Raw genomic sequence first — 27,873 nt, forward strand, 5'->3', positions numbered from 1 at the left:
AAAAAAGAGACTGTGGTAGACAGCTATGCTCAAAGTGTGTTCTCGTAAGAAATGCCACTGTATGTACACATGTATTCTTACATTTTTTCTCATAGTATACCAAAGGTTTGTGAGGAGCCTGGAGTTATATCCAGATGGCATCCTGCAGTGTTCTGGAGAGTTGTATACTGGACATCCCAGTTTCTTACTTGGTAAGACACAAACATACACGCATACACACATACATGCACACATGCACACATGCACACATGCACACATGCACACACGCGCACACACACACACACCACACACACACACACACACACACACACACACACACACACACACACACACACACACACACACACACACACACACACACACACACACACACACACACACACACACACACACACACACACACACACACAGTATGCTGAGTCAAGTTACTTTCTCACCCACTAAATCCACACACATTTAAATGCACCCACTCTCTCTCTCTAACTCAAAGGTGAATTTTGTGCCGCCTTGTGCATTTCTCATTTCCTTTCCAATGCTGTTTTTATTCAAAGATAAATTGTAGACAGAGCTCAGTGTAAAAGGAACATACAGACTCAAACACTTGTGTGTGTGTGTGTGTGTGTGTGTGTGTGTGTGTGTGTGTGTGTGTGTGTGTGTGTGTGTGTGTGTGTGTGTGTGTGTGTGTGTGTGTGTGTGTGTGTGTGTGTGTGTGTGTGTGTGTGTGTGTGTGTGTGTGTGTGTGTGTGTGTGTGTGTGTGTGTGTGTGTGTGTGTGTGTGTGTGTGTGTGTGTGTGTGTGTGTGTGTGTGCAGGCTGCTGTTGCCCTTCATGCAGTCGTACGCACGGTCGGGAGCTTTCTCCAGAGTTGGAAGGATTAAAACAGCTCTCATTGAAAATGCTATCTATTATGGCACCTACCTCCTCATCTTCATCTCTCTGCTCATCTACGTCGCTGCTCACCCACAGTGGCAACTCTCATGGTAAGTTAAACGTGTGTCAATTCAGGTAGCATTTTTTAATTCTGCTCATGTACATCATTTGTTCACAGTATTTTGTTCTTATCTTATTATATTACATTTCTTTGTATATTAAAACAATGTTTTATAATAATTGTTACAATTATTTGTATGTTAGTTCTATATTTGTCTTCATTTTACAACTTAATTCCTCTCACTTTGTTTATGTATTCACCATTATACACCAAAACAAATTCATTGTATGTGTAAACCTACTTTGTAATAATAATAATAATGCATTACATTTTGTATTAGAGCGCTTTTACAGATGCTCAAAGCGTTTTACAATTACACATTACACATATTAGACATGTAAGAGTCATTACTGTAAATAAACCTGATTCCGATGATGTTCTGTGGTTTAGTTCTTTGATTAAGTTGCAGGAGACAGCTCCAGACCATCGGCATCACAGCCGCCAACACCTGGGGCCTCTTCCTCCTGGTGCTGTTGCTGGGCTACGGCCTCGTGGAGATCCCGCGCTCTTATTGGCTCTTATCCTCTTACGATTACCTGCTGGCCAAAACCTATTTCAAGGCAGCAAAGGTGGCCACTGAGAAAGCCTCGGCGGAGGAGAACCTAGCAGATGTAATGGAGGTGAGATTTAATCTCCAAAGCTGATGTGTTAGAGTATTCCACCAGGTGCTGAAACTGAAAGTGTTTAGGGAATTGCTCAGAACTTTTTTCCATAATTTAACATGAACAAAAACATTTACTATTATCAGGAGGTGGCAGGTGTCCATGAAGCTATCAGGTTCAACCACGGTCTCAGGAAGTGTGTGGACACCATTATTGGAAAGGTAAAATACCAATTTGTTTTCTTTTTATGTGTAAGTCCAAAGTTTAATGCTGCATTCACAGTTTTTACATCCGGGCTGTGTTTTTATTCAAGATTCAAAGGTTTATTGGCATAACATATACACTACTACGGTGTGATAACAAGATATACAAATATATACAAAAATAAGAAACAACAATAAAAATAAAAATTGTGCAAGTTCAGATGTTAAATATAGTCTTATGGCCTGTAGGATGAAACTAAGTGTGATCTCATTTCAGTGTCCGGCTGAGTACCAAGAAGAGTTGGTGAGAAATGCAGAAAGTTCCCGGGGTGAGCAGAACGTGCTTCCCACCAAAGGAGGCCTGTTTAAGCTTCATAAAAAGGTAAATATTATTTGTAATATTTCAGTTTGGTTTTGAATTAACAATGCAAACTATTACATGATATTGTTACTTGTGTGTTCTTGTGTTTCAGGTCATCTCTGCAGTGCAGAGACAGGGTCAGACCCTGGTTCAGTGGTCCATCTTGTTAGAGCAGGCCTTCCATCTAGAAGATGTTGCCAAAAGCCAGACCAGCCCGCTCCGACACTTCACTCACAGCTTCCCCTCAGAACAGAACCAAGGCTGGGTCCGACGGTTCATTTACACTCCTACTGTGGGTGAGTCCAGTCAGCGCCTAAACCTCAGATACATAACGAAAGTACTCTTAACACTTCATTTAGATGAATTATGTAGGTACTTAGGATTGATAATTTGCATTTTTTTGGGACCTTATTTATACCCCTACATTCCACAAGTAAACGCTGTTCTCTACAGGACTGTAAATAGCTTGCTGGTGTCTTGGGTTTTAATTAAAAAAAAATTCTACAACTGATCAAATTTCTCATCAATAGTAGATCATTTGGATTCTGAATGCTACTATTTTTTCATTCCAGTCAATCTGGCCTTCTAATTTTTATGATTGTAGACACAGCCTGCCGGATAAATGCCCTTAACTACCTGCTTGAATAAAAAGGTGTACTCTATTTTCCAATTTTCAAAGGTTAACATGTATTACTTTTTCAACAAGATACAACATATCAAGGTTCAAGGCTTTTTTATTGGTCATACGAACACAAAGTCTTTTTTTAAGAAAATTTTATTCTTATATTGTATGGCCCTTATTCTGTAAGACCTGTGCTGAAGTTTTACTTTTTTTGCACATTTTGTTTTCTTCAATAATTCAATAATGGCTTTATAACGACCTTATATATCCCAGAATTTTCCTAATTTTATTAAATTAGTGGGTGGGTTTCACTGCTTGATAAATGCTGTTTAACTCTCTTTAGCATACTCTGCATTACATGTCTTCTTAATACTTAAAAAGCATGATGCATGAAAAGAGATTAAGTATGAAATACTGTTTCCATACCTGCAGCATGTACTCATGTATCAGCGTGTGTATGTGTGTGTCCCTCTCAGAGTGGTACTGGGAGTGTGTGTGCAGGCAGGGTTTCTACAGGCTGCTGGCAGTGCTGCTGTGCCTCCTCTCAGCAGCAGTGGTTTGGTCTGAGTGCACCTTCTTCAGCACGCACCCTGTCCTCTCCCTCTTCGCTGTCTTTGTTCAGATGGCTGAAAAACATCACAACTACATCTGTATCGAGGTAGGCATGTATTCAGTAAAACATAAGCTTTATTAAGCTACCTTATGTCCTGTGGAGATAATTTTGTGGTTCATAGTTCCAATATGGATATTTATGATCTCATGTCTCGAACATTATATTGAAGTAACACCCTTGTCTTTCTCCTTTTTTTTGTTTCTCTCCACCAGATGGCGTGCTTTGTCAGCATCCTCTTCCTGTGTTTCTGTGTCTACTCCACAGTGTTCAGGATACGAGTCTTCAACTACTATTACCTGGTGCCACATCACCAGACTGACGCTTACAGCCTGCAGTTCAGCGGCATGTATGTTCCCGTCATAATATAAGATAATTAGTCATTTCTTTCACTTTTATAGGAGGCATACTGAAACGTATAGAGCACAATCTCAATAGAGGATCACAGTCTGTACCACCATTTGTTAAACTGCTGTTTTATGACATCGGCTTGCTTCTCTTTGTTTCTTTCTTCTCAGGTTGTTCTGTCGTCTGACCCCACCTTTGTGCCTCAACTTTTTGGGCCTGATTCACATGGACTCTGCTATCTCACACCAGGACAGAATACAGACATCCTACACCTCTGTGGGTTTCACACAAACAAGCACATACCAACAGATTCATAGTATCAAAGACATATAATGCAGACTCTTTTAAGTGTGTCTTTATAGAAAATATTTGTAGGAATAACAACATTTCTTTGGGTTGAAATAAATGGAGTGATGCAATGTCCCTCTTTCTTTGTCCCTCTGGCAGATCATGGGCTCTATGAGTGTTTTATATTTTATATCTGATGGGTTCTACATCTACTATCCCATGTTGGTATTGCTGCTCTGCTTTGCTACTTATTACAGGTAAGCCATTAACCACTTACAACTAAAAACAGTTGTTCAAACGCAATGAACAGTGTCTTTTTGTATTGTGTGTCTGTGTTTGTAGCCTGGGCTCTCGCTGTTTGAACCTCCTGGGCTTTCATCAGTACATCACTGACGACCACTTGACCTCTGACCTGGTGGATGAAGGCAGGGAACACATCAGAAGAGGTATTTTTATCACAACTCTCGCTATTTATGATTCGTCTGCTCAAAGGTGCAGTATTTGTTTGGCTTTTGTGTTTAACTTCATTATGTTATACAAATGAGCCACATTTGTGAAGCCTCTATCTATCATTTCTTCCTTTCTGTGTTTCAAGTAAACTTAATTGTTAGATTTACTTTGAATTTCTTATACCTCAATTCATATTAAGTTCAGTCACACAACTCACGTGTTTCTTTAACATTATTAGAAGCAGCATATAGTTGAGTTTGGCATCTAGGCTCGGGCCTCACCACTCCATAGATATACATAGCACGATGAGTGATGATTAAATAACTAACCCCCAAAGCCTACAGGTGGAAGCTGAGATGGAAGCTGGGGTGGAAGCTGGGGTGGAAGCTGGGGTGGTGGTGGGGCAGGCAAGCAGCAGCGACGTGGAAGTAGCTGCAGCAATAGCAGCAGCTAGCAATGCATAGAGAGATATCTGTCAGGTTAAATAGAGCAGCATATTAAGGAGGCTCTGTTTGGTTGGTTGTAGAGTGGCAAGGGGCGTTATGTATGAATGCAGCACAAGTGCTCGAGTTGACTGCCTGAACTAGCTCGCAGGCTTCGCCCCATTTGTTGTATATCCTAAAGACATTATTTGATCACTGTGGAGTTATAATATAACCTCCCTAGGGAGGTGTTCTAGGCACGTCCAGTTGGGAAGAGACCAAGGGGTAGACCTAGGACCAGGTGGAGGGATTATATCTCTTCGCTGGCCTGGGAGCGCCTTGGGATCGCCCAGTCAGAGCTGTTTGATGTAGCCAGGGAAAAGAAAGTTTGGGGCTCTCTGCTGGAACTGCTACCTCCGCGACCCGACCACGGATAAGCGGGAGAAGATGGATGGATGGATGGATGGATGGAGTTATAATAATTAAACCAAGTGCACATGGTTTTTATGATATGGACAATTTATTTGTTTTTTAAGAAAGAAGAAAAAGACAGAAAGCTGAGGATGGAGAAAATCGAAGATGGGTAAGAAATATTTATTCTATACAAACTTTTTTCATTACGAGTAGCGAAAGAAACCAGTTGGCTTATTGGTCCTAGTGGTTTGTGCTAATTGTGTCAAGGTAGTTATGTTTTTGTTTCCTGCTTCAGGCCTGGAGGGATCGGTATGGAGCCCAGGAGGGGGCTGGGCGGAACAGAGCTGGTTACACTGAGATAAACGACAACCAGAGCAGTCCTGTCACAGAGACCAAGAATAGTGGTAAGGATTAAAACAAATTGCATTACAATGGAATAGAAAATGTGTCTGTATTACTCACAGCTACTCCAACTAAGAAGATACAACTTTCCAACAGCGTCTTGCTGATGGCTTGGTTCTAATTTGTTATGCTTGTTTGTATTATTGTTTTTATTATAAATAGTTTAACACTGGAGTCTCACTTACATCAATAGGTCTGCTTGCTTACAGTACGCTTACAGTGCTCTCTGTCTTTCTTAGTTATCACATTCAGAAGAGATGGGGAGGAAGAGGATGAGCAGCACAGAAGCTTACTGCAAGATCATTACAGTGATGAAGGTTCACCAAACAGAAGGTTTGTTCTTTTTGCTAAATAAATTGAACTGTGTTTAATTTGAGCTTTTAACAATCAAACAGACTTCTTTAACTCAATCTGTCTCTCTGTGTCACTGTAGATCCACAGGAGGACGTTATTTGTCCCTGTCTCCTTCGCGGGCAGGCATCTTTGACGATGTTTGAAAGAAATAAGACATCTCGGGAGAGCAAAAAAAGCTCATATGCTTGACCTGAAAAAAAGGACTAAAGACTTCTTAAGGGAAGTCTAAACAAAGAGGATTGACTCAGGAAGTAATGAGGAAGTCGTCGCTTCTGAGATATAGACATACACTCGGTTAGAATCATTGTATACATAAAGAAAAAGTCTGTGATTAACCTGTTCAGCCAAACCCTTTTGAATGTATTATTGTGCTATTGTCTTTCCTGCAGTAGTGTTTTACAATTTCAGATTGATGAATGAAAGAGAAAATTGCCACATTTACACACTTACCGTATCCAAGGATAATCAAACGTGATACATGTGGACATTTGTTGATGTCTGGATATTTCACCATAAGAGTGGATACATGTTATATCTGAATGAAGTAGCCCACTGAGAAAACTGTGAAAACAAAATGAAATCAAAACTGGTTTAAGCATTTAAAGGAAGGACACTATCAACAGCCTAATTTATTTTCTGTTTAGTATTTTGTGTATGGAAAAACGTTAATTGTTGTAATGTAGTCAACAGCCAATTATTTTCCGTTAAGGTATGTAGGTTTTGTGTAATTGGGTGTTTACTACAAAAATGCATTAAAATGTGATAATTGTACCCATTGATGCAATCTTCATCATGATTTTGAATGACTTTTAACTTGATTCACCACCTCAAGATTTTCTCTCTTTAAATTGATTGTATTTCCGTCTGAAATGTTACACTCAACCTGTGATGAAGGGTGCCCGTGGTGCCTTCTAAACCTCCTTGTAAATTATATCATTTTGTAATACAGCGTTTATAAATTGAACAATCAAAGGAAATACTGCATCAAAAATGCCATAGGCTACTGTTATTTAAATAAATACAAAACATGTTTACATTTGTAAATGTGTATGATGAATCAATGTATGGAGTTCAAGTTATTTTAACAGTAAAATGATGATCTACCCGAAACGCCCTTTTTTCTTACGACAAGCGGAGGCAGCACCCGACTGTCCCAAACCGACCCAGCCAACAGAAAACACACTCTGCTGTTTACATGGCACTAATGGATAGGAAATAAAAATGCTAGTAGTTTGTGCTGATGAAACGCCGACATATATATTTTATAGCAAAATATCACTTAATAACACTCCATTTACTGGGTTCAACATTACATCCTTGTTTTCCTCTTGAGTCTACCGGGTAAGTTAAGTGCATGGTGTGTCTGTTAGCTTTAGTTAGCTAGCTTCGAACTGTTAAGCTAACTGGGAAATGCTACATTGCTATCGACGCTGGCATTTTTTGTGCAACAAAACAGTAAACTTGATCAGTTAAACTGGCCAAATGATATTTGTTCCTTAACCTTATTTTTCGAATGTGTTGTCATTTCTCATTTTATAATGTATACGGTATCACGGAACGGACCTTCACGTCGGTGCTGTGGCTGTTATCAGCTTTAACGTGAGCCCCATTCTTGACCTGCATTTAACTGGTCGAGTATTCGAGGGACCTGTGTGGCTAACGTTAGCATCTAAATATATTGCACAAGTCTGCTCTGTCCGGTTTCTGAATAACGCCTTTAATGCATAACCTGCCTTCAGGCCTGTGCTTTGATTTGATAGCAAACAACAGATTTTATCATCTTAATTTAGTGCGTGTTTGTCCTCTTCAGCTGGGGTTGACTCCCTGCAATGTAACATAACTGCTGCTGTATGACCACACAGCATGTCATGCTTCGACATTAATATCGACAACATTAGCTCGCTAGGTTAACAAGTCATCCCCTTTAATCCTCTTATAAAGCAAAACAAAATGTGTACTCTGTGTGTTTTGATCTACAGCCACTGTTTTATGATTTTATTATGGCGTTTGTTTGTATTGTAGTATATGAGAAGTGTGCATTAGGAACATACATTTATTCAACCCTCAACTGTCATTTGAGCCTTTGCATGATGGGAGAATATATATACACAGTCTATGGGATGGACAAAAACATGAATGGGCATGATTGAGGATATTAGTTTTCATTATGCATTGACAAGACATGACATGACAATAGTATACTAGTAAGGTAACACTTATTTCAAACATGGAAAATGTTACGCTGAAAATCTGTTGTATTTCAGCACCTTTGGGTCCTTGGAAATGTCCTTTTAATTAGATTAGATTCGACTTTAATATCATTGCACATTTCACAAGGAGTTGCATTTAGTATCCAACCAGAATGGCCAAAGAGTAGATAAAATGCAGACGAGGTTACAGTATACAATGTATGCTTTGTCTCAGCTTTTTGCAGTCAATTAGATTTAGTCAGCTTTGTTAGGAACTTAAGCAACTTAATATAATGTTTTTAAAAAAAAAGGTAATCTATACCTTCCCACAATAAACAAAGATGCATGTAGAGTGTCTTTAGTGTAATTTCTAAAAACAATATGACGTTTACGATCAGATATCGTCTTCCTTCCTGTGTTTGCTCATATCACAGATGGATACGAGTTTGGTCTGACACAAGCAGAAGTAACGCAATGCTACAGTGAGCTTTATACAACCTGTCCATGAGCAACTTGCAAAACCAAGAGTCCTTCAATGATCCTAGCCATGTTATCCTCATAAACTATACCCACAGTCTAAAAACATGCATTTTAGAATCAACGGAAAGTATGTTGACCCTGGTTGTGTTTTTCTGTGTCCAGTGTGTAGACAGCTATGGGTGGGCTGGGAAATGTACGTCGTGGAGGAAGATCACCCCCTCTAATGATCGGCGCTCTAATTGCCTGTATCCTGGTTCTGGGTTTTAACTACTGGGTGTCAAGCTCCCGCAACGTGGAGCTAGAGGTAAGATCCTCTGTGTTTCTGTGGTTTACTACCAGAGTGAACAGTGCAAACATCACGTCTAAATTCAATGATCAGTTCTACATCATTTGAAGCGTCTCTTGTTGGAAATGATTACAAACCTCAGAATAGATCTTGCAATGTCAGCCTGTGGCGTTTCCCTGAACGTAATGTGTTTACACCATTCACATGTTGTATAATGATTAAACACGTGGTTATTATTAACTGACTTTATTGGTGCAGGTCTGCAACACAATCATGAATTCCGACTGCGAAAGCTAGATAGACAGCATTTGTCTGGTCTTCCTTATATCATAGTTTGGGTTGTGGAAGGGTCTTCTGTTATGCAATTACCTTTTTCAACGTTTAAGCCATAACCTTTACCTAAACAAATTCACCAAAAGCAACACACTTTACTTTCCTTTCTCATGTGCATTGTGGAACAGGACTATACATTCCCAACATTTCTCCTGTGTTGAAGATACATGTTGTTGTTCTTTCTTCTCTTTGCCTGTTCGGTACAGACTAAGCTGTATGAGTTGGAGGGCCAGGTGCAGCGTGGGACAGCAGAGAGAGGAGTAGTGGAGCTGAAGAAGACTGAGTTCCAGGTGGAAATCCAGAGACAGAAGGAGCAGATTAGCCACATAGAAAGCCTCTACAAGAGACAACTGGAAGGATCTCAGAACACCTGCAGCCAAGAGAAGGTGCACACAAACACCAATTGATGTTTAAATGATGTCTGTACAATACAAGTGGGAGAAATTGCATATTAAACTAGTGTCTATGAACTATTGCGTCAGAGGGATTTCCTGTTAAGCAACTGTGAGTATTAATGGTGTTTGTGTTTCTGCTTCTAGGGCACACTGCTGCAGAACATTTCCTCCAGTACCAAAAGCATACAGGAACTCAAGGGTAACCTCCCAACCTCAACTTCTCAAAAAATACATTGTTTTAGCTGCCAGATGAGCGCTATAGGAAATGTATCCAACTTAGTTATTGCGTGGCTCTTACTGTCTTGTGTGTTTGGACTGTAGGTCAGGTGAATCAGCTGAATGACGACCTGGGGAAAGTTCAGAAGGAGCTGCAAAGTTGCCAAGGCAACATCAAAAACCTCAACAACAGACTCACTTATGACATGTGAGAAACATATTACTTGAATCACTCATATTGATACAGTTCTGTTTGATATTAGATCAAATATAATCTTTGTTTATGTTAATACTTGACAATAACCACATTTCATCATTAGCTTGGCTTTAGGGAGGACTTGCAGTAGAGTGAATAGCTTTCTGTTATTCATGCTTAAGGTGTGTGTTTGTGTGTGTTTGTGCACATGTACAGGACCCATTGCCAGTCTCAGGTCCTGTCCCAGAAGGAGCTGTGTGATGAGATAGTGGCTGCTGCTAAACTTGAAGTTCAGAAGAAAATGGAAAAGCTCATCACCCCCTCAGGTGTTTCCTCAAAGGTACTTTGCTTTTCTGTTTAAATCTAACCATTGGAAATCATTTAAACAATTCTTACTGTAGGTTTGGGGATTGGGATCAAACCTAATCCACTTCTGATTCTGCATTCATTCTAATCTTTGAACGCCAGCCATCATAAATAGGGATGCACCGAATATTCGGCCGCCGAAAATTATTGGCCAAAAATGGTTAAAAAGGCCCTTTCGGCTTTCGGCCGAAAGGGTTCTAGCACCGAAAAAATATCACCGAATGTCAGGGAACAGGGTTACGTTGGTAAGCTAACGTGTTGTTGTGATGACGTAATCAAAACGCGGCGACAAGCACGGCGCGCGAACATGCTCGCGGCTGGCTCACAGCCAACATGTCTGGCGCTTGGAGATATTTAAAAATATCAGAGAAAGAGGCACGGATTGCGATTTGTAAAACGTGTTCAGCTGACATTTCTCGAGGGGGTGTAACTGCAAAGACTTTCACCACTTCGGGATTACTCCACCACTTGAAATCAAAACACCCGGACAAATATGCGGAGTAAGATCAAATCAAAGGACTGACAGTGAGAGACTGTTCAGCGCTGCCTCTCATGTGCTTGATGAGAAGAGGAACAGACTTATGGCTGATAAAGCAGAGAAGCTACTGTTCATTCAAAAGAACCTCCCACTTTTCCTTAATAAGTAGACAAGGCTGGCTTATCATAAGCTTATCTAGTTCTACATGTCTACTCTATACCCACTTTCCTGAACAATTTTCATTGTGAGTTATAATTCACCATCTCAGGTTATCATTAGGGGGAAATGACAGCAGCACAGTGTTCAATATATTGTACTTTCGGTATCTAAATGATACAATGTTGTTTACATTGCTCATGAGGACAGACCACCTTATTTGCAGATTCTTGAAATTGTAATTTAATTTGTAATTGATTGTGGATTTTGTATCCAGTTTTCACTTTATGTATCTTTATACAATGTTTACTACTTTGCTTATGAGGACAGACAGCCTTATTTACAGATTCTTGAAATTCAATTGTAATTTCATTTGTAAATAGTTACATTCATGTGGATTTATCCAGTTTGCACATTTGTATGCATGCACTTATAGGTGCATTTGTTGTTGTTGAAGGCCTGGTTGTGACAGTCTTTATTTACACTATTTTGTTGTAGGCCTTCTGGCCTTGATGTTTATGTAGTTTTAAAGCACCTTGGCTTTGTTCTGAATGCACTTTGTTGTAGTTATCCTACAGAGAACAGAAAATGCACTTGACTTGGAATTAATGTACTGTATGCATTCAAAAGTGCTGAATAAATGTTTTACCCATAATAGTGATTATTATTTAAGTTAAGTTTTGCCATAATCATGTCTTTTTCCATAATCAGGCAGCTGAACAACATTGGTAAAAAATGTATACATTATATATATATATATATATATATATATATATATATATATATTTCTATTAATCATTTTCGGCCTTTCGGCATTCGGTTTTCGGCCAACTGTTTCCTATTTTCGGTATCGGTTTCGGCCAAGAATTTCCCATTCGGTGCACCCCTAATCATAAATGCTTGAGGCTTGATTTTTATCCTCTTAATAAAAAGGTCGCTCTGCATAAACTCAAATTATTTGATCGCGATCTGCTAAAATATCACATATTTTCCCATGTATATTCTTTTTCTGTATCTGTTAAAAAGCATACTCTGTATTCCTTTCACATGCAAGAGTGGACATTGAGTTAATGTTGCACCTTGTTTAGTAACAAAATCAAAAAGGAATAAGTTGCCCAGGGTTTCTAACTCTAGTTTTTTATCATAAAAAAACAAACATCTAATAGCATTGACTGATTTCGACACGTCCTACATTTGTTAATTACTTGACATGCAGCTGTTTACGTAAAGGAATGTGGTTTTATGATGGTGTTTACTCCTCAGCCTGAACCTGCAGCGGCTGAAGCCTCAAAAGAAGACGGAGGAGTCCCGACTGGGGCTGATGCCGTTAAAACAGAAACTCTAGAGGGCAACACAACCCTCTCTCAGCCCAACGGAGAGGATCCATCTGAACTACTGACCAATGAGATCGTCGTGGACAAAGGTAACAAACACAGATGTCATGACACTTCAGTGAAGTTAACTGAAATGGAACTCAAATGCAATGACACTAATATATACGTACTGAATGTGTATGTTGTACATTCAATGCATTTTGTATCTGTTTACATAGACTGATTTTAAATTACAAGTCTACATCCTCACATACTACTTGCTTATTTCCTAGGTCCTAATACCCCAGTAGACCTGCTTACAGGAAAAGATCTCTCCAAAATAGATTCGCAGTCCGTCCTCTCGGCGGCTGCAGTCAAGCAGGAAACTTTGCTACCACCAGAGGGAGCTGTGCTACCTCAGGAGGGGGAGGCAGAGACCAGTGAGCCTGTAAAGAACAACCTGACAGAGGACAAAGAGATGGAGGTGATGGACGTCCATGGAGAGGACACTCAGACTCAAGGTACAAGGCCTTGGTCACTAAAAGCACTAGTTTTTTTATTTCTATTGACATTTAAGGAAATTAACCAACAATTTGCTCACGTCTCCAGAGGCAGACCCTGTGATGGACATGGGCATGCTGATGAGCCGGGTGAAGGTAGAGGACGCTCCTCTCAGTCAGAAACCTGAGGAGCCAGAAGATTATGACGCAGACGAGCAGGTGGTGGGCGGAGTCGATTTGGAGAAACAACAGCGGAGTAAACTAGCTGAAAATATAGGTATATGACATAAAGTTGTGTTAATGTGTGTAGCAGGAGAGAGCAGGAATACAACGTTTCATGTTGCTAAGCACATTGTACTTTCTGATAGACAAAGACATGGAGGAGGAGCTGGCTGACTATAACGGAGACGATGAGAACGAAGGCGAGTTTGAAGCAGACAAACAGGCTGAGCTCGCCCAGATCTGAGGTATGAACTGAGGCATACACGGTGCTTCCTTCATGAAAGTCACTAGATTATCATTAATAACACAGACTCACAGTGACAATATCAGACTTTATATGAAGTTTTAGCTCAGACATTAGTTCAGTGGTCTCTAAGAGCAGATTGAGAAACTGTTCATCATGGTCGTGTCACTTTCACTTCTGAGTGACATAGTTGTGTTTACAACTAGTGAGAGGGTTAGTTCTAACTTTATTTTCAGAGATTTAACAAACAGATGATTGATGGGAACACTACATATTAATGCTGTATGTTCATTTTCCCTGCCGAATGTCACTTAAGAAAATATTCCAGTTCAGCTGTCTCTATTTTTAACACAGAGTTTACTGTTGGATATTCCTAATGCTTTGTGTACTCTGTTGCATTTACTTTTGATAGGCCTGCCAATTATACAGCTATAAGTGACCTGCTCTATCGAAATCAGTCGCATTGACCCGAAGACACATTTTGAGTTGTATACACTGCTGGAAAGAGGAGATTCCTAGCTTTCTAATGATATCAGGATTGTTGTTGTACTCCAAATATTAAGTGAAATATGTCACATTATATAATGACTATCACAGAGTCATCATTTTGAGAAAAAAGGCCTTCAAAGTTTCCTCTTCTCTGGAATCCATCGATCTGATTGATTATTAGCAAATGATCAAAATACTACAGAGGGAAGATATTTTCGTTTGGATTACTGGTCTGGGGGAAGCTCGCGAGTGTGTGTGTATACGTGTGTGTGTGTTTGTGTATTTGCGTTTGTGTGTATTGTGTTTGTTTCCCGGGGAAAACCCTCACGAGAAACACCGGCTGTTGTTATGCCTGCTGTGACGTTACATTACTCCGTTCTCCGCTTGTAATTATGCCGGTACAAGCTTCAAAGTTGTATTTATCATCTGAATTGGCCGAAACAAGTTTAATATTCTGAAAGCCAAGACTTAGTTTAATTGAAATCAGATGAAAACAAACTGTAACGGACCCTGCCGCGTTATTTATGATTACTCTACGCTTACATTCATAATGTCAGCCGGAGGGAGGGGGGGGCGGCGCTGCGGAAGAGCAGATTGCCTTTCATCTTCCCTTTACAAGCTTCAAGAATGTATTTATCGTGTGAGTTTGGAAATAAAAGTTTTATATTCTGAAAGCCAAGACTTTGTTTGTTTAAAATCAAACAAAACACCCGAACCCCGAAAAAATAGTTTGTTATGCAAATCCACGTTTATTTTGAAATGAGCTGTTGCGACTTCCGACTGATTTCGATAGAGCGGGTCAGATATCATTAAACTATAAACACACTAACACAGTATTTGTTATTTTTACAAATATTTTGTTTCCCACAGAGTTGGACAAGGAGCTTGCACATCAAACACCTCAGCAACACAGCAGCAGACAGGTTCTCCGAACACAGTGGGCACAAACAAAACCAGAGGAACATCTTTATAGGAAAGACTTTGGACTTTAGTTTTGATTGATTTAAAGAATAATTTGCTTTTTGGAATGTTTTTTTAAATTTTTCATCTCTAAAACGATTATGTACAATTTATTTAATTATAATTGTCCTTTTATAGCTTGCAAGTTTTCTGTATCAGAGTAAGCATATTTAAGACTTCATGTTCCAATCTGAAATATGCAAATTTCAGCCAAACATGTACAATTATGGTTTCTAATTGCTATCATTCACTGTATGCATGTAACCCCATGGTGTTTTTATTGTGATGATTATGCTCACATTGATTTCAGTATGAAAAAGTAATATGAAAGTACCCAGTACTTCTAAGTACTACCGCTTACTCAGCTCCTGGTGTTGGTTAAGCGTTATTTAAGACATTTCAAGACTTGACTTGGAAAGATTGAACATTTCAACATCGCTGGGAATTACTAGGCTTTGACCATGTGATTAGATGTGTTTATTATGTTCACTCCATAATGACTGTAACTTGAATGATGACACAAATGTGATGACGGTGTGCAGACCCTTAAAGGGCCATAAGGTGTGTATTATTGTACTGTAATTCGCTGACTACGGGTCAATGGCTGGAATATGTTATTTAACAAAAAGTCTGTCAGAGAACGCAAATGAGGTTTTCCATAACTGTAGCAAATGAAGGAGAGTGCTGAGATTCTAGTTGGACTGCTGAGTACATCTGTGTCATTATGAGGCAGCGGCTTTTCAAGTAATGTGTAACAGGACATTTTCGATCTATGAGAAATCATGTCTAGATTGTCGCTTGATTGCATTTGGGATCAACATCTGGGATCATTTAGAAAAAAAACAGATAATAATGAAGCGAGTTATTTGAAACATCTGTACATTATTGTCTCATGCCTTATTGATTGTGCGTACAGCATTATTTTTCCGATGTCCAGTTGCTTCTGACACAATTGAGGTCTAATTGAGAGCCTCAGTATGATAACTGAGTTTGCACCTTTACGCTGTGGATACTGCCTCTGTTGAACTGAATGGACTATTTTGTGGGAAGCACATTTCTTTGAAGGAGGGAAATTGTGTTTTGCTTTGGGGCTCCTATTATCCATCAGTTGTAAAAAAGAAAAACCGTTAAGCATTTTAAAAATGTATAAGTCTAATCAACTGAAAACTGTATTTGACTGGAAAGTGTGTTTGTGAGTGAAAACATGAACATAGGTATCAGAAATTAACAAAAAGTAAAATTGTGTGGCGGGATCTTTTATTGCCTTGTGTTTTATACAGGACGGAGGATTTTACTTCATTTGAAAGACATTTTTTCCAGGTATTTAATTTGAATGGTGTTTCTAAATACCCCCACTTTATCATGCTTTGACTTATTCACAGTCTATTGAAGTATTTCCAATGTCTTGAACCTCCAACAAACTATTTTATATACAAGTCACAATCCTAACGTTTTCACACACATGCTAAATAATGGCTTAATGGCTCAGAATTATAAAGTTCATAATACCTTTCGTTTCCATATGAATGTAAAGGTTTAGCCATAAAAACAAATCCTGGTCTTGAATGAATGATTAGCTTTGATGAAATGCATAATGAAGAATATACATATTGGACATTGTTGACCGCATGATCCCCATGAACAATAAACATGTCCTAACATGATGCAGATGTTTTTGAAACTTTTTATGTTGAAAGCAAAAGCACATTATTAACATATTTAGCGTCTCACCAAATATTAAGATAAGATGGTGTCATTCAGTTTTTATATATATCTTATAAATATACATTTGAGGACTTAACAGTTATTTAAAACTAAATGCGTTTGTTATGTTTGACACGATAAATTCTCTAATGTATTGGGAAGGACATTTCAGTACAAAGTCGTTCAGTAGATAACTAATGAATCGATGGGGGGGGGGTTGGCTTATTACTTATTTTATTGTTTAGAATAAGATAATTCTAAGCATATACATATATTGTTCATTATTTGTAAGACTTAAATCCAAGGGCAGCTTTGCAGAAAAGAAAATATCAGTTTTATGTTATGTTTTAAATTAAAAAGCTGTTAAAACAGGTCTTCCTTGCAACACCCAACCCAAGTAACACATATTTTTAGTAAGGTTGAAACCTTTTAATAACTTGATAACTGTGTTAGAGTTCATGTGTGGGCTAGTGCGTAAATATCATTCATTTTAAATATTGTGTTTTTTGCTAAGGAGGCGTCAAGGCTTAGTGTGGGGAAGTTGTTATTTTGTTTTTTACCCTGCGGCAGATTATTGGAAACACTTTGTAACGGAGAGCGTCCAAACCTGTCGCACATCAACACTCCTGGTCAGACCACTGGTGAAATCTAATTTATGTGGAAGTGTCTTTTGAGGTTGCTATCTGAAACAGCAATTTTTTTTTACATCCAATACTTTGATTTGTCAGATAATGTCTGCCTGTTTTTTCTTTTTTTTTTAAATGTCCCATTTCCTTTCTGGAGCCAAAATACATTCTTCATTTTTATAAATTGGATTGACTTTTTTGTTTTTTTGCAGATTACATTTGGTTTTAGTTTTGTTTATTCTGAATGTTGAACACATTTGTGAATGGTTTAAATAATCAAAGACTTCATTGATGATCGATCAACCACTACCGAGACATGGTTTTAAGAGGGATTTATTGTAACCATATTTGTAATATGAACATAAAAAAGTTCAATCACATGTATACTTAACCTGTGTACATGGCAGTAATACCAAAAATGCATCAGTAAACACTACAGTTTTCACAACTAAATAATGAGGCTAGTGGTTCTCGTATAGAAAAAAAAACTGTTGCCAAAGAGAGATAAGCAAATCATTATTATTTTTGGACCATATATTTTGGCAGGGTCTTCAAATGTTTGTTTGTTAATGTTCCCCTTAATTAATATAATAAATGTAATGTCTGAATTAGAAAGATATGTTGGATTTTCTAAGATGAAAACTAAAAACACAGAAATAGGGAAATTAGGTTTTGACATAGGACATATTTCAATATTCCCCAAAAATATGGTCTCCCGTTACTGTAAACGTTACTGTAAACGTGATATTCAGATATTTTGCGTGTTGCAACGTTACTATGCTTGACACAATAACAATTTTGAGGGGTTCTTCTCTGCTGTATCTCCTGTCTGTTTTACAATTTGAACTGACCTATCTAGTACTCGCATGTAGCGAGCGTGGTACAAAAGAAAACAGGATACGGTAGTCCTTTCACACTCAACCATTTCATTCAGATAAGCACATAAATACATAGGAAGGGTTCATGCGATCCAATGATGTGCACTTCACAAAACTGTTATGGAGGCAGCATAGAAAAGGAGATGCAGTCATTTCAGTCCAGTTGTGATTTTTCTCTGATCTGGTTTCATCTCTCATTCGTGTGAAAAAAAAATATCGGGTGTATCGAACACTCCATCACAGTTTTACAGTAGGGTGTATCACACACACACACATTGTTCAGATATGGACTGGAGCAGGCCTTTTTCACACACACAGGTGAGGGTTCAGTCTTTGTGGCTGATGATCTTTAAGGTGACGCTCTTCATATTCATCCCGCAGTGCAGAATCAGATGATCTTGACCACAGGAAAGTACTTGTGGGCAGAGAAGTCAAATTCTGGGAGCACCTGGGGAAGCAACAACGAACAACGTTTTCACAATATACAACATTGACCACCGATAAGATCAACCTATCACAATGCACCTAGAGTAAACAAAATTTAAATCCAAAGAACCAAAAATTAAAACACCATAGAATGTGAATAGTTTGTTACCTTGGCGTCCTTCTTGTGCCCCCCAGCCAGGAGCTTCGTAACTACAATGTTGGGTTTGGCCACCTTCAGTATTCGGATCACCTGTAGTCAATCAATTACTGGTTATTGATAGTTGAGAAAAGTAAAAAAAACTGGAGTTTTGTGACCCCTAAAAATGAGGCTGCTATGTTTATAAATAAATGTTTCAAGGTTGTAATAATAACTTTTTTACCAAAATGTATCTCGAGTAGAACATATTTTCAGGTATGCATTTTAAGAATTACTTTTATGGTTTAAGAATGTGGGGAATCTAACAACACAAACTGGTTTTCCTCTCAGAAGTTTGATTGTTTTACTGACCTCAGGGTCTGGGCTGGGCACATTTTCTAGGATGAGCTTGGCCTGCTGGAAGTGTTTGCTGGCGGCCATGTAAAGGTCCGTGGAGCCAGGCGGAGGATTGTACTTCTTGAGATCAGACATCTCCTGAAAAACACAAGAAGGGAAAAGTCAGAGTGAGACGCGCAGCAAGACCGACAAAGGGAATCAAAAGTAAATCAAGGGGGAAAAAAGGAAGGGTTATGCGAATATTAAGACGAAAAGGGGACACACCAAAAGAAGTGTTAAGGAGAAAGAACAATACAAATGTGTTTGAAGTAAGGGGGACAGAAAATGAGAGCCTGCTGGATGAAGTGCATCAACACCAACCAAGTACCTTAAACTGGATGTAGTGCACAGGTGGGGGGGTGACCACGCTGTTGAAGGGGGCGAAGCGATGCTCGTAGCGAACCTGCTCGCTGTCCAGCTCGAACTGAGGCTTTTGAACCTTCCCGTCCATATCCAGAGCTACCATGGTCTGAGGAGAGGCACAGAGGTCGGGTGTTACTGCAGGGTGTGGAGAAAGGAGTTGAGGGGTCCAAATGCAGTGCCGATGTCCTACCTTATACATGCCAGCACACATGTTCTGGTACGCTTGGCTCATGGTGATCTCTTTGCTCAGAGGGCGAACTGCAGAGGAAAACAAGACTTACATTCATTATAAGACAAGCAGCTTCACTACAGGAAAATCACAGTTGTTCATTTAAAATGTGCAAATATGTTTGGTTAATATAGTTAATAGTTAAGAGATGTTATACTGTTTATATTTGATATACTATTTTTCATTTTTTTTTTTTTGTTGTAAATTCTCTGCTCCACTATTTAATTAATTTTAATTGTATGTCTGAACACACTGATGCTCCTTCTGTAGCAAAATAATTTCAAATATGTGCATCAATAACGTATTTATCTATCTATTTTAATCGTACTCTGAGAACAAACTTCAGGCTACAGTAGAGCTTACCTTTTTTCTTCTTCTTGATCTTTTTGCTGCTGCGTCCCTTCACCTGCTCCTCCAAAAGCCTCTCCTCAGCCATCTGAGAGGAGTCCGCTCTGCTCAGAGTGGACATCAGCCACGCATAAAGGAACTCAGACAGGTACCTACAGATGGAAACACACACTTATTAAACCTCAGGGGTTCAAAGTGCACCTGTGCATGCTGTAGAGAGATTCTAGAGGTACCAGCTAATAAAGTATTCTCTCACCAGTAGATGTAGTAGTACTCATGCATGCTGTACAGCTCCAGTTCAAAGCCGCTGAGCAGGTATTGGACCATGATCCTCAGATTGTGGTAGAGGATCCAGGTACCCAGACAGGCTAGATGCTGCCGCTGGGGCTCCAGCTTCATCAGCAAGCTGTGCAGCGCTGCATCCACTTTCTCTGCCTGAAGGAAGAAGAATGGATTAGTAGGGTTATAACTTACAATATCAGCGTAGGTACAGTGTCAATGCCTGACTTGTGTGGCACTAATGCAATAGAGTGCCACAGTGACGCGTCCTAAAACCCAGAAGTAAACTCCTTCCGGTTCCTTCGACAAAAATGCAATGCAATTTCTCCATAGGATTTTGGAAAATAGCTCGAAATAAGGTCTGTGGTTGACACACATTTAAGACACGTTTTGTTCAGCCGGATAATATCCACATGTCTACCCTACTTTTATAATTTTCGAATCATAAATCTAGTCGCCAGAAGCAAAATGCTAACGTTATGCTATAAACGAACTACAGCAGGGTCGCTGCTTCAACGTCACGCCAACTTAAGGTCCGTATTCAAAACTACAGATTCAAAATTGTACAAGTTGAAGCGTTTGTTTTAACAGTTTGCAGGAGGCAGGTACTTGCTTTCAAGCAGAACAGGGCAAACAAACTTAGCGGGAGTGTTTATGTGTTCGGTGTAATGACGTACAACGGCCTCGACAACTTCTGTTCCTATTCAGCCACTTGTTAACAACCATCGTTTTTCAGACACGTAAACTCTTCAAAAATCACCAGTGGGGTTACTGCTGATGGATTTAATGTTGTAGAACAAAACGTGATCAGGGTTTTAAATGTGTGTCAACCACAGACCTTATTTCCAGCTATTTTCCAAAATCCTACGGAGAGATTGCATTGCTTTTTTGTCGAAGGAACCGGAAGTGGTAAAATGCTAACTTACTTCCGGGTTCTAAGACGTGTCACTGTGGCACTCTACGGCGGTGTCTTGTTAAAGTATCGTTAAAATAAAGGAATGAAGGCGAATACTAAAGAGAAAACAGCGGCCCTTCACCTCGTCCTGCAGAGTAGCAAACTCCTCCAGAATGTGGCCCAGCTTATCTCTCTGTCGGGCGCGGTTGTGGCCGTGGATCTGGATCAGACTGCAGAACGGCTGCAGGGAAAATTGACAAAACAACCAAAAATGAATAAACACACAGCTTCACATCCTGCTTATTTATACCATGGGGCTGGTGATACATTTGCCTATCCTTCAGTGTTACAACCAACTTCCAAAATAGCTAGAAGTTATATCATAGCATAAATGACCTGTGTCCTTTTCTTTACAGCAGCGGCCGTTAAACTGTGATCAAGTGTACACCTCTCCTCCTAAATCATTCCCTTTGATTTGACGACTGAAACAAATGTATTCAGAAGTAGAAGCCTCTCGTACTACTGCTTTGAACAGTAAAGGTAACATACCCTGGAGCAGTGCGTTACAAAGGAGTCGATGTAATCCTTTGCCTGGTGGTTGTTAAACAGACAACACCTGGAGAGAGACAATAAGACAAATAAGCTTGAGACAGATCATCCTGGCGAAAAGTAAAGCTTGAAAATAAATGACATTAAACGACTCGCATGTCAAGGGTCTAATCACTCTACCAATGACAGACTTACTTGTAGGAGAGGACAGGAGGGCTGACGAAGTATCTCAGAGCATCTTTAATCATATCCTGCATCAGGTGCGTCCCAAATACTTTCTTATTATCAATCAGGAACGTTGTCTGGATTTAGAAAAACAATCATGTTAGTTCTCATAGACTGATATGTTTTTACTTTATGGTTGTATATTAGTATCTTAAGGTTTCTATTAATTGTGTACAAGTATACATACTACAAAAACTGTGTGCAAGTGTCAATGCATCTCTCTGTCGGAAAAAGACAAAAAGTAATGATTCAGTCACCTGGAGTAGAGACCTGGAGAGCACACAGGGAGACTGCTCACTGAACTCACAGAAGAAGTCCTGAAAATAAAAGACAGAAAATATTTTGGTACATTGTGAATGAATGCTTAGATCAAATATAATGTCCTTCAAAGCATGTACATATATAGAATGATGAACACTGAAAAAAACAGATAGCATTTAATTTGAAACTACATAAGCAATCCAACAAACACAAAAAAGGCTTCACCAATATGCCGTGCAGGTTGGTGGTGCTGATCACGTCACACACGGTCTTGATACGGTCTATGAGTTTGCTGAAGTACGCCACCATGTCCTCCCTCTTGATGATCTTGGCGTAGCGAGGAAAGGTAGGCGGGAGCAGTCTCTGGTTGACCAGGGGCTCAAAACCCATCATGATGGGGTGGTCTGATGTAGACACAAGCAAAACAGAACAAACGGAAAACACATTAAGAAAAGATCTTCCCTTAGAGGCTGCCTCAGCTATTTTGAGTGGAAGTAGACGTTTTTAACAAACGTGTTGTAGCTCTGTGTGGAGATGGGTTAAGGTAGAGAAGATACACACGTGTGTGTGTGTGTGTGTGTGTGTGTGTGTGTGTGTGTGTGTGTGTGTGTGTGTGTGTGTGTGTGTGTGTGTGTGTGTGTGTGTGTGTGTGTGTGTGTGTGTGTGTGTGTGTGTGTGTGTGTGTGTGTGTGTGTGTGTGTGTGTGTGTGCGTGCGTGCGTTCGTGTTACCTCCTTTGGTAGTGTCATTCTGGGACTGGATGCCGTGCTGAATACTGGAATGAATGGCTGATAAGAGGTCAGCTGCCTGGACCACAAGCTTCTGGGCCTCGCCTACCGAACTGGTCTGATAAAGATACAACGGTAAGCAAAAACTCCCTTTACAAAAGAAGAAAATGACCAACTAAACATACAAGTTATTACAATCCTCTTCAATGCTACTACGCAGAACAACATTTATAAACCACGTGATAGTCATTAACTTACATATTGTGTGTGTGTATTACCTCTTTCTTGGTAAAGGTGATGAGTGCAGTCAGTAGAAGGCGTGTAAACTTGATTCTATTGAAAAGGGCCAAATACTGTTGATGCTGGAAAAAAAGAGAGAACATTCAAACAGGCTCATGCGTACATGCAACACTATCAATGAACATATTTCTAGCTTGTCTTTGAAGCTTTACAAGGCACAAAGAATGACAAAGGCTGGCATTTAGTTATATTTTGACCACCCAGAACCAATCTAGTACCCACCCTGACACACTCTGATGGACAGTATAAAGAAAAGGAAATATAACAGGCATAGATTAAGAGGGAGGGTTATAGGTTTACTTTGTGTCTGAAATGTTGGAATACTAAGCTAAACTAATCAAGAGCAGAGACATATTCTGAATTTCAACTTGTAGTCATATGCAATTTATGTGGAAACTGCAACCACATGGGTTTGAAACAACACGTTTTGAGTTTTCAGATGATGTAATGTAACATTTAAAAAAAAAACGTACCTCTCGCTCAACCTCAGGGTCCCGCTGCTCACCCTGACGGGTGCGTGTGCTCTAAAGCAGAAAGGGAGAAACCAATATATTACTCTTAATACTATAATACTCTAGCATTCATCTCAGCAATATTCAAATGGAAATGAGTTTGGATTAAACTGGCTGAAAACAAATACCTTAACTTTCCTCTGTAACTCATCCTCCACATCTTTCAGCATACCTGGGAAGAAAACAAACAAGAGAGGGATTAGTTTTTAACTCACTAACAGTTCAATGTTGCAATGAGATCATTATAAGTGGAGCTGTGGACTTAATGATCTACTACAACACTTGACTCTTACCTGTCACCCGCAGGTCTGTGACATTATTGGCCATCTTGAAACCATAGGTCATGGCCTGGAAATCCTCCTACAAAATAGATACAAAGTCAATTAGTATTGTTGCTTATTAATACAACACTGACTCATCATTCAATTGCAACTTTAACACTGTTCAATATATTACAAATATACAATAGAAGGCAAAGCAGAAACGTATTAAAAGACAGATTAACTTGTAAAAGCCAATAACTCAAACATTTCCACATTCTGGTAAAATGGCAGGAAGTCAGAAAGTTGCTTACCTCCTCAAACACAGCAGCCTTGTTGACCTTCTCTCGGGCGATGTCACACACCTTCAGGATGCCCAGGGCGAAGGCTTTGAGGGCGGGCTCCTCGATCAGGTCGGGGTTATGGACGTACAGACAGGTGAACACAGTCTGCGCCAGTGAGTGGCCCTCCAGCCATGTGATCTAGGAATACACGCAGACATGCACACATGAGTACAGGGTTTCCTGCAGTGGTGCTGATCTACAATACAATGGGCTTGAATGGATATATAATGTCATAAGACTTTCCTGACTTTTTAATCAGTTCATTGTTTATCAGTTCAAAAGATTAAAGTTTGCTATAAACTGCGAGATTTGGTGGTCATTAATTCATTATATTTTCATTTGAGTATTTTCATGTAGAATGACAAATATATATTTGATATTATATCGAATCCACAGATTTCTTTTGTGCACTACATCTCTCGAAATTCAACAACATTTCATAAAGAATGACTTCCTCGGTGCCAATGAATAAAACATTAACCCGTAACCCACTTTTTCTTTGTGGGTATGTGGAGGGGAGTTACTCTAAACACAACATCAGAAAAATTAAAAGCTTTTACATTCACAGAAAATCCCCCAATGTTTAGAAAAAGAGAAACTCACCAAACAGCAGAAAGATGTGTCTATGATCCCGATGAGTTCAGGAAGACTAAGGTCTTTCACCTTAATGGCTCCTTCCTATAACAAATACAAGAGAGCAATACAAATGACTTTGACCTAGGTGGTTGATTATATTGTTTATTTAAAACAAATATAAATATTCAAATTAGAACATGCAAACAGAGTTGTACATTTAATCTCGCTTTATGTCTTAATTCCTATTGTAATTACACAGCCGTGAGAGGTCAGCGGTACCGTACCTTGATAGCTTGTTCAAAGTTGAGCACTTTCCTGTTGACCTGGTTTCCAATCATTCCTGCGTCCATCTTAGGATCCATCATCTCTATGGCTGACATGGCCTCAAAAAGGCCAAACCTGTCACCATAGACAATAAATTTAGTGTCTGTTTTGTATGTGCACAAAGGTTCAACAAATCCTACAGATTCAATAGCTGGAGCATAAATAAAATGGGAAATTCAAACTCTTCCTTTGAAGAAATGTACTGAATTCCATGTTTTGTTGTTATCACTGTTTGTGTGTGACACGTCTCTCTCTATTGCTATTCATGTGGTCAATGCTATGAAGTCTCTGAAACAGTATTCAGACTTCAGGAGGAGAAGAAAACTCCTTCTAAAAATATGTTAGATTTAATTGGGAGGGCAAGCATGCAGTGGTATGTCTAAAGTGTTTTCTGAGCCAACTTTTTGTGACAGGCAAAAAAACAATTGGTCCTACTCACAGTTTGTCATGAAGCAACTCTCCAAGGTTCAACTCTGCATAAATAAAACAGGTGGACAAGTCAGTTCCTTTCACAACTGCATACATACAACACACAAACAATTACCATCGGAACTTGTACCTTTACATGCGCCCTTGAATTCATGTGTAATATCCACCCAGTTGGCATTGTTCTTCATCTTTTCTGGGATGCCGAGCCCCCAGCCGGCATCATCATCCTCAATTGCTGACTTCATCACCATGGTGACTACTTAAGAGAAGAAAAGAGATATAGAACGAAGAGTTCAATGGATGATCAAGTGCCACACTGAAATGAAGAGCCATTTCAGAGCCTTAACATAGCATTGTTGCTTCCCATACATACATAATCTAAAAAACACACATTTGCATCCATATAGTCGTTTACTCCATTCATTCACGTTCTCTACTGGATATTTTAAAGGTTAGATGGCAAACACTTGGCTGGTCCCCCTTTAAACATATTCACATATTAAAGCCAACATCAATTGTTTCGCCTGTAATGACATGTTCATGCTTCTGCTCCTATAAAGCTGAACAGGCATTATTATTATTATAACATTAGGCTCTGAGAACTGACAGGACGGTCTTAAATTGCAGCCTAATAAAGTGTAAATGGCACGCTTGACTATAGTAGTACTATATATAGTAGCAGTGAAAAGTATCAGCAATTTAAACCAATAACATGTTAGGAAGTACTATGATGGCTAAGTAGGGAGTTCAAAAACACCCATTACTCTATGACTGATTTTTATTACATAATAATGTTTTTACAACCATCATCACATATAAGCAAAAATAACATTTTAATTAAGGTGTACTAAATGAGCTAGGGTAGGGGCTACTATGAACACACTGCAAGTTGTTTGACCTCATAATTGTAGGTAGAGTTAGAGGTAGAGTTTACAGGTCACAGAAGATACTGATTCATTTTCTTTATTGTTACATTGGAGGCATCTGGTTGATAGCAAAATAACTTCGATAGCTACAAAAAATATACACGAGAGTAACAATCTGTCTGCTTATTTCTCAACATTATCAACAACACTTTAATGAGTACAATAACGACGGAAAGTATCTTGAAATACCGTGTGCTAGCAAGCTAATGTTCCCCACAGTGGATGTTTCTTATGAACAGTGCAGGGATATAATCAGTTTAGCAAGTTATTCCGTTGTATTATGTATACAAAACAAGTGCACTGATATTATAAAGACAGTTATTGTAAACGAGAACGTACCTTATTGTTGTGTGTTAACCATGTAGCTAAAAAGATCTCTTCAGCGACTGTACAGAGCGGCGCATACATTAAACGTCATCAGCCGCTGTCAACCTGGGGAATGTAGTCCTTATCTGTTATAATGCTATTCAAGCCCCCTTAAGAACGATTTATAAATTGAAACACTGCCAGTAGAGATATACAACTATATAAATGTTACATTTTTGTGAAAGTTGTGATGTGTTTGTCTTATACATGCGCTTTAGCTGAAAACCAAGCAGAGAAACGAACTCTCGCGTTGTTAGCCGACAGCCTTGGCAGTTGGAGCCGTCGCTGGTGGGGGCTGGTCTCAGGTCTCATCACAACATCATCAGGGCGTTTCAGGCAACACAAACATACGGCAGCGGGCCCCCTTATCTTGGAATTGGTTCAACCTGAATGGGACAGCAGTTCCTTTACATGCAGGTTCGTAAACGCGTCTTTTTTGACAGTTATATGCAGGCCTAGTGCTTTCGCTAATATCGCCAGTGTGCACGCTTTATTGTTAGCATATTCATCCGTTAGCTAGCCTGCTGTCGCAGACAGGCGGCCGTTAATGACTGACTAGTGCAGCAGGTGCAGCGGACACTAGCAGCCTCATATAGCCTATCTAACTTAGCATCTTGTAAAACAGCCTTGCCCATCTTTTTTACTAGCTGACAGTAGCCTAATGACAGTGACCAATCAGAGACCATTAGAGCATCTATGCCAAAATGTCCCTGTGGGCTGGTGTTATAACGATAGCTTATCATGTTTTCTAAAGAGATATTTGATTTTGTTTTGTGACGAGAGTTACCATCTGGCTTATATAAACTGGCCTCCCAACAAAAAAAAAACAGTTTTACAATTGCTTTGGAGAAAGCTTCAAATTGATTATCCCTAGTCTCTTTATGGTCTGATCTTGCTGATTCTCA

General features: G+C 39.3%; 4 protein-coding genes across 8 annotated transcripts in view; 3 read left to right on the forward strand and 1 right to left on the reverse strand.

Annotated features, from left to right (window-relative positions):
* Positions 1 to 125: 125 nt before the first annotated feature.
* Positions 126 to 7,127, forward strand: LOC307042723 (G-protein coupled receptor-associated protein LMBRD2B-like). The gene is made up of 15 exons (XM_079686782.1): positions 126 to 191; positions 812 to 979; positions 1,400 to 1,610; positions 1,739 to 1,813; positions 2,073 to 2,177; positions 2,269 to 2,452; positions 3,255 to 3,436; positions 3,604 to 3,737; positions 3,907 to 4,012; positions 4,184 to 4,281; positions 4,367 to 4,470; positions 5,433 to 5,479; positions 5,606 to 5,714; positions 5,952 to 6,045; positions 6,146 to 7,127. The coding sequence occupies exons 2-15, from the start codon at positions 828 to 830 to the stop codon at positions 6,207 to 6,209; spliced, it is 1,665 nt and encodes a 554-aa protein (XP_079542908.1). The 5' UTR covers positions 126 to 191; positions 812 to 827; the 3' UTR covers positions 6,210 to 7,127.
* A 71-nt stretch (positions 7,128 to 7,198) lies between these two features.
* On the forward strand, positions 7,199 to 16,553 carry golm1 (golgi membrane protein 1). Its single transcript, XM_079686784.1, has 11 exons — positions 7,199 to 7,407; positions 8,898 to 9,039; positions 9,561 to 9,740; positions 9,894 to 9,948; positions 10,071 to 10,173; positions 10,378 to 10,501; positions 12,425 to 12,584; positions 12,768 to 12,995; positions 13,084 to 13,251; positions 13,343 to 13,441; positions 14,800 to 16,553. The coding sequence occupies exons 2-10, from the start codon at positions 8,911 to 8,913 to the stop codon at positions 13,438 to 13,440; spliced, it is 1,245 nt and encodes a 414-aa protein (XP_079542910.1). The 5' UTR covers positions 7,199 to 7,407; positions 8,898 to 8,910; the 3' UTR covers position 13,441; positions 14,800 to 16,553.
* A 983-nt stretch (positions 16,554 to 17,536) lies between these two features.
* Positions 17,537 to 27,317, reverse strand: naa35 (N-alpha-acetyltransferase 35, NatC auxiliary subunit). Of its 4 annotated transcripts, none has more exons than XM_079686779.1 (24): positions 27,176 to 27,317; positions 26,942 to 27,034; positions 25,807 to 25,932; positions 25,687 to 25,720; positions 25,208 to 25,322; positions 24,951 to 25,025; positions 24,318 to 24,485; positions 24,037 to 24,103; positions 23,872 to 23,915; positions 23,705 to 23,755; positions 23,210 to 23,293; positions 22,935 to 23,049; positions 22,430 to 22,608; positions 22,201 to 22,260; positions 21,914 to 22,020; positions 21,719 to 21,785; positions 21,312 to 21,410; positions 20,252 to 20,430; positions 20,011 to 20,147; positions 19,609 to 19,694; positions 19,384 to 19,524; positions 19,032 to 19,154; positions 18,693 to 18,773; positions 17,537 to 18,545 (listed from the first exon to the last, which is right to left on the reverse strand). In XM_079686779.1, exons 3-24 carry the CDS (start codon positions 25,925 to 25,927, stop codon positions 18,486 to 18,488), a joined length of 2,193 nt encoding a protein of 730 aa, XP_079542905.1. In that variant the 5' UTR covers positions 25,928 to 25,932; positions 26,942 to 27,034; positions 27,176 to 27,317; the 3' UTR covers positions 17,537 to 18,485. The 4 variants fall into 4 exon arrangements, with proteins under 4 accessions (XP_079542905.1, XP_079542904.1, XP_079542906.1 ...); XM_079686778.1 differs by having other exon boundaries at positions 27,141 to 27,279; XM_079686780.1 differs by having other exon boundaries at positions 25,807 to 25,935; positions 27,176 to 27,192.
* agtpbp1 (ATP/GTP binding carboxypeptidase 1) overlaps positions 27,245 to 27,873 on the forward strand; it is a 36,511-nt gene continuing 35,882 nt past the window's right edge. For both annotated transcript variants that reach the window (XM_079686774.1, XM_079686775.1), the window contains exon 1: positions 27,245 to 27,385. The gene's annotated coding sequence lies outside the window, so the exon portion shown is untranslated. The remainder of the gene's footprint in view (positions 27,386 to 27,873) is intronic.

Source organism: Notothenia rossii (assembly GCF_949606895.1).
Source record: "Notothenia rossii genome assembly, chromosome: 6".
NCBI lineage: Eukaryota > Metazoa > Chordata > Actinopteri > Perciformes > Nototheniidae > Notothenia > Notothenia rossii.

Excerpts from the sequence above, each read along its gene's own strand:
- LOC307042723 (XM_079686782.1), top strand. The coding sequence starts at position 828 with ATGCAGTCGTACGCACGGTCGGGAGCTTTCTCCAGAGTTGGAAGGATT. Across the intron at positions 4,282-4,366 it reads TGCTTTGCTACTTATTACAG|CCTGGGCTCTCGCTGTTTGA; the intron begins GTAAGCCATTAA and ends CTGTGTTTGTAG. Across the intron at positions 5,480-5,605 it reads ATGGAGAAAATCGAAGATGG|GCCTGGAGGGATCGGTATGG; the intron begins GTAAGAAATATT and ends TTCCTGCTTCAG.
- golm1 (XM_079686784.1), top strand. The coding sequence starts at position 8,911 with ATGGGTGGGCTGGGAAATGTACGTCGTGGAGGAAGATCACCCCCTCTA. Across the intron at positions 9,040-9,560 it reads CCCGCAACGTGGAGCTAGAG|ACTAAGCTGTATGAGTTGGA; the intron begins GTAAGATCCTCT and ends TGTTCGGTACAG. Across the intron at positions 9,949-10,070 it reads AAGCATACAGGAACTCAAGG|GTCAGGTGAATCAGCTGAAT; the intron begins GTAACCTCCCAA and ends TTTGGACTGTAG.
- naa35 (XM_079686779.1), bottom strand. The coding sequence starts at position 25,927 with ATGGTGATGAAGTCAGCAATTGAGGATGATGATGCCGGCTGGGGGCTC. Across the intron at positions 25,026-25,207 it reads ACTTTGAACAAGCTATCAAG|GAAGGAGCCATTAAGGTGAA; the intron begins GTACGGTACCGC and ends TATTTGTTATAG. Across the intron at positions 22,609-22,934 it reads GAATGACACTACCAAAGGAG|ACCACCCCATCATGATGGGT; the intron begins GTAACACGAACG and ends TGTCTACATCAG.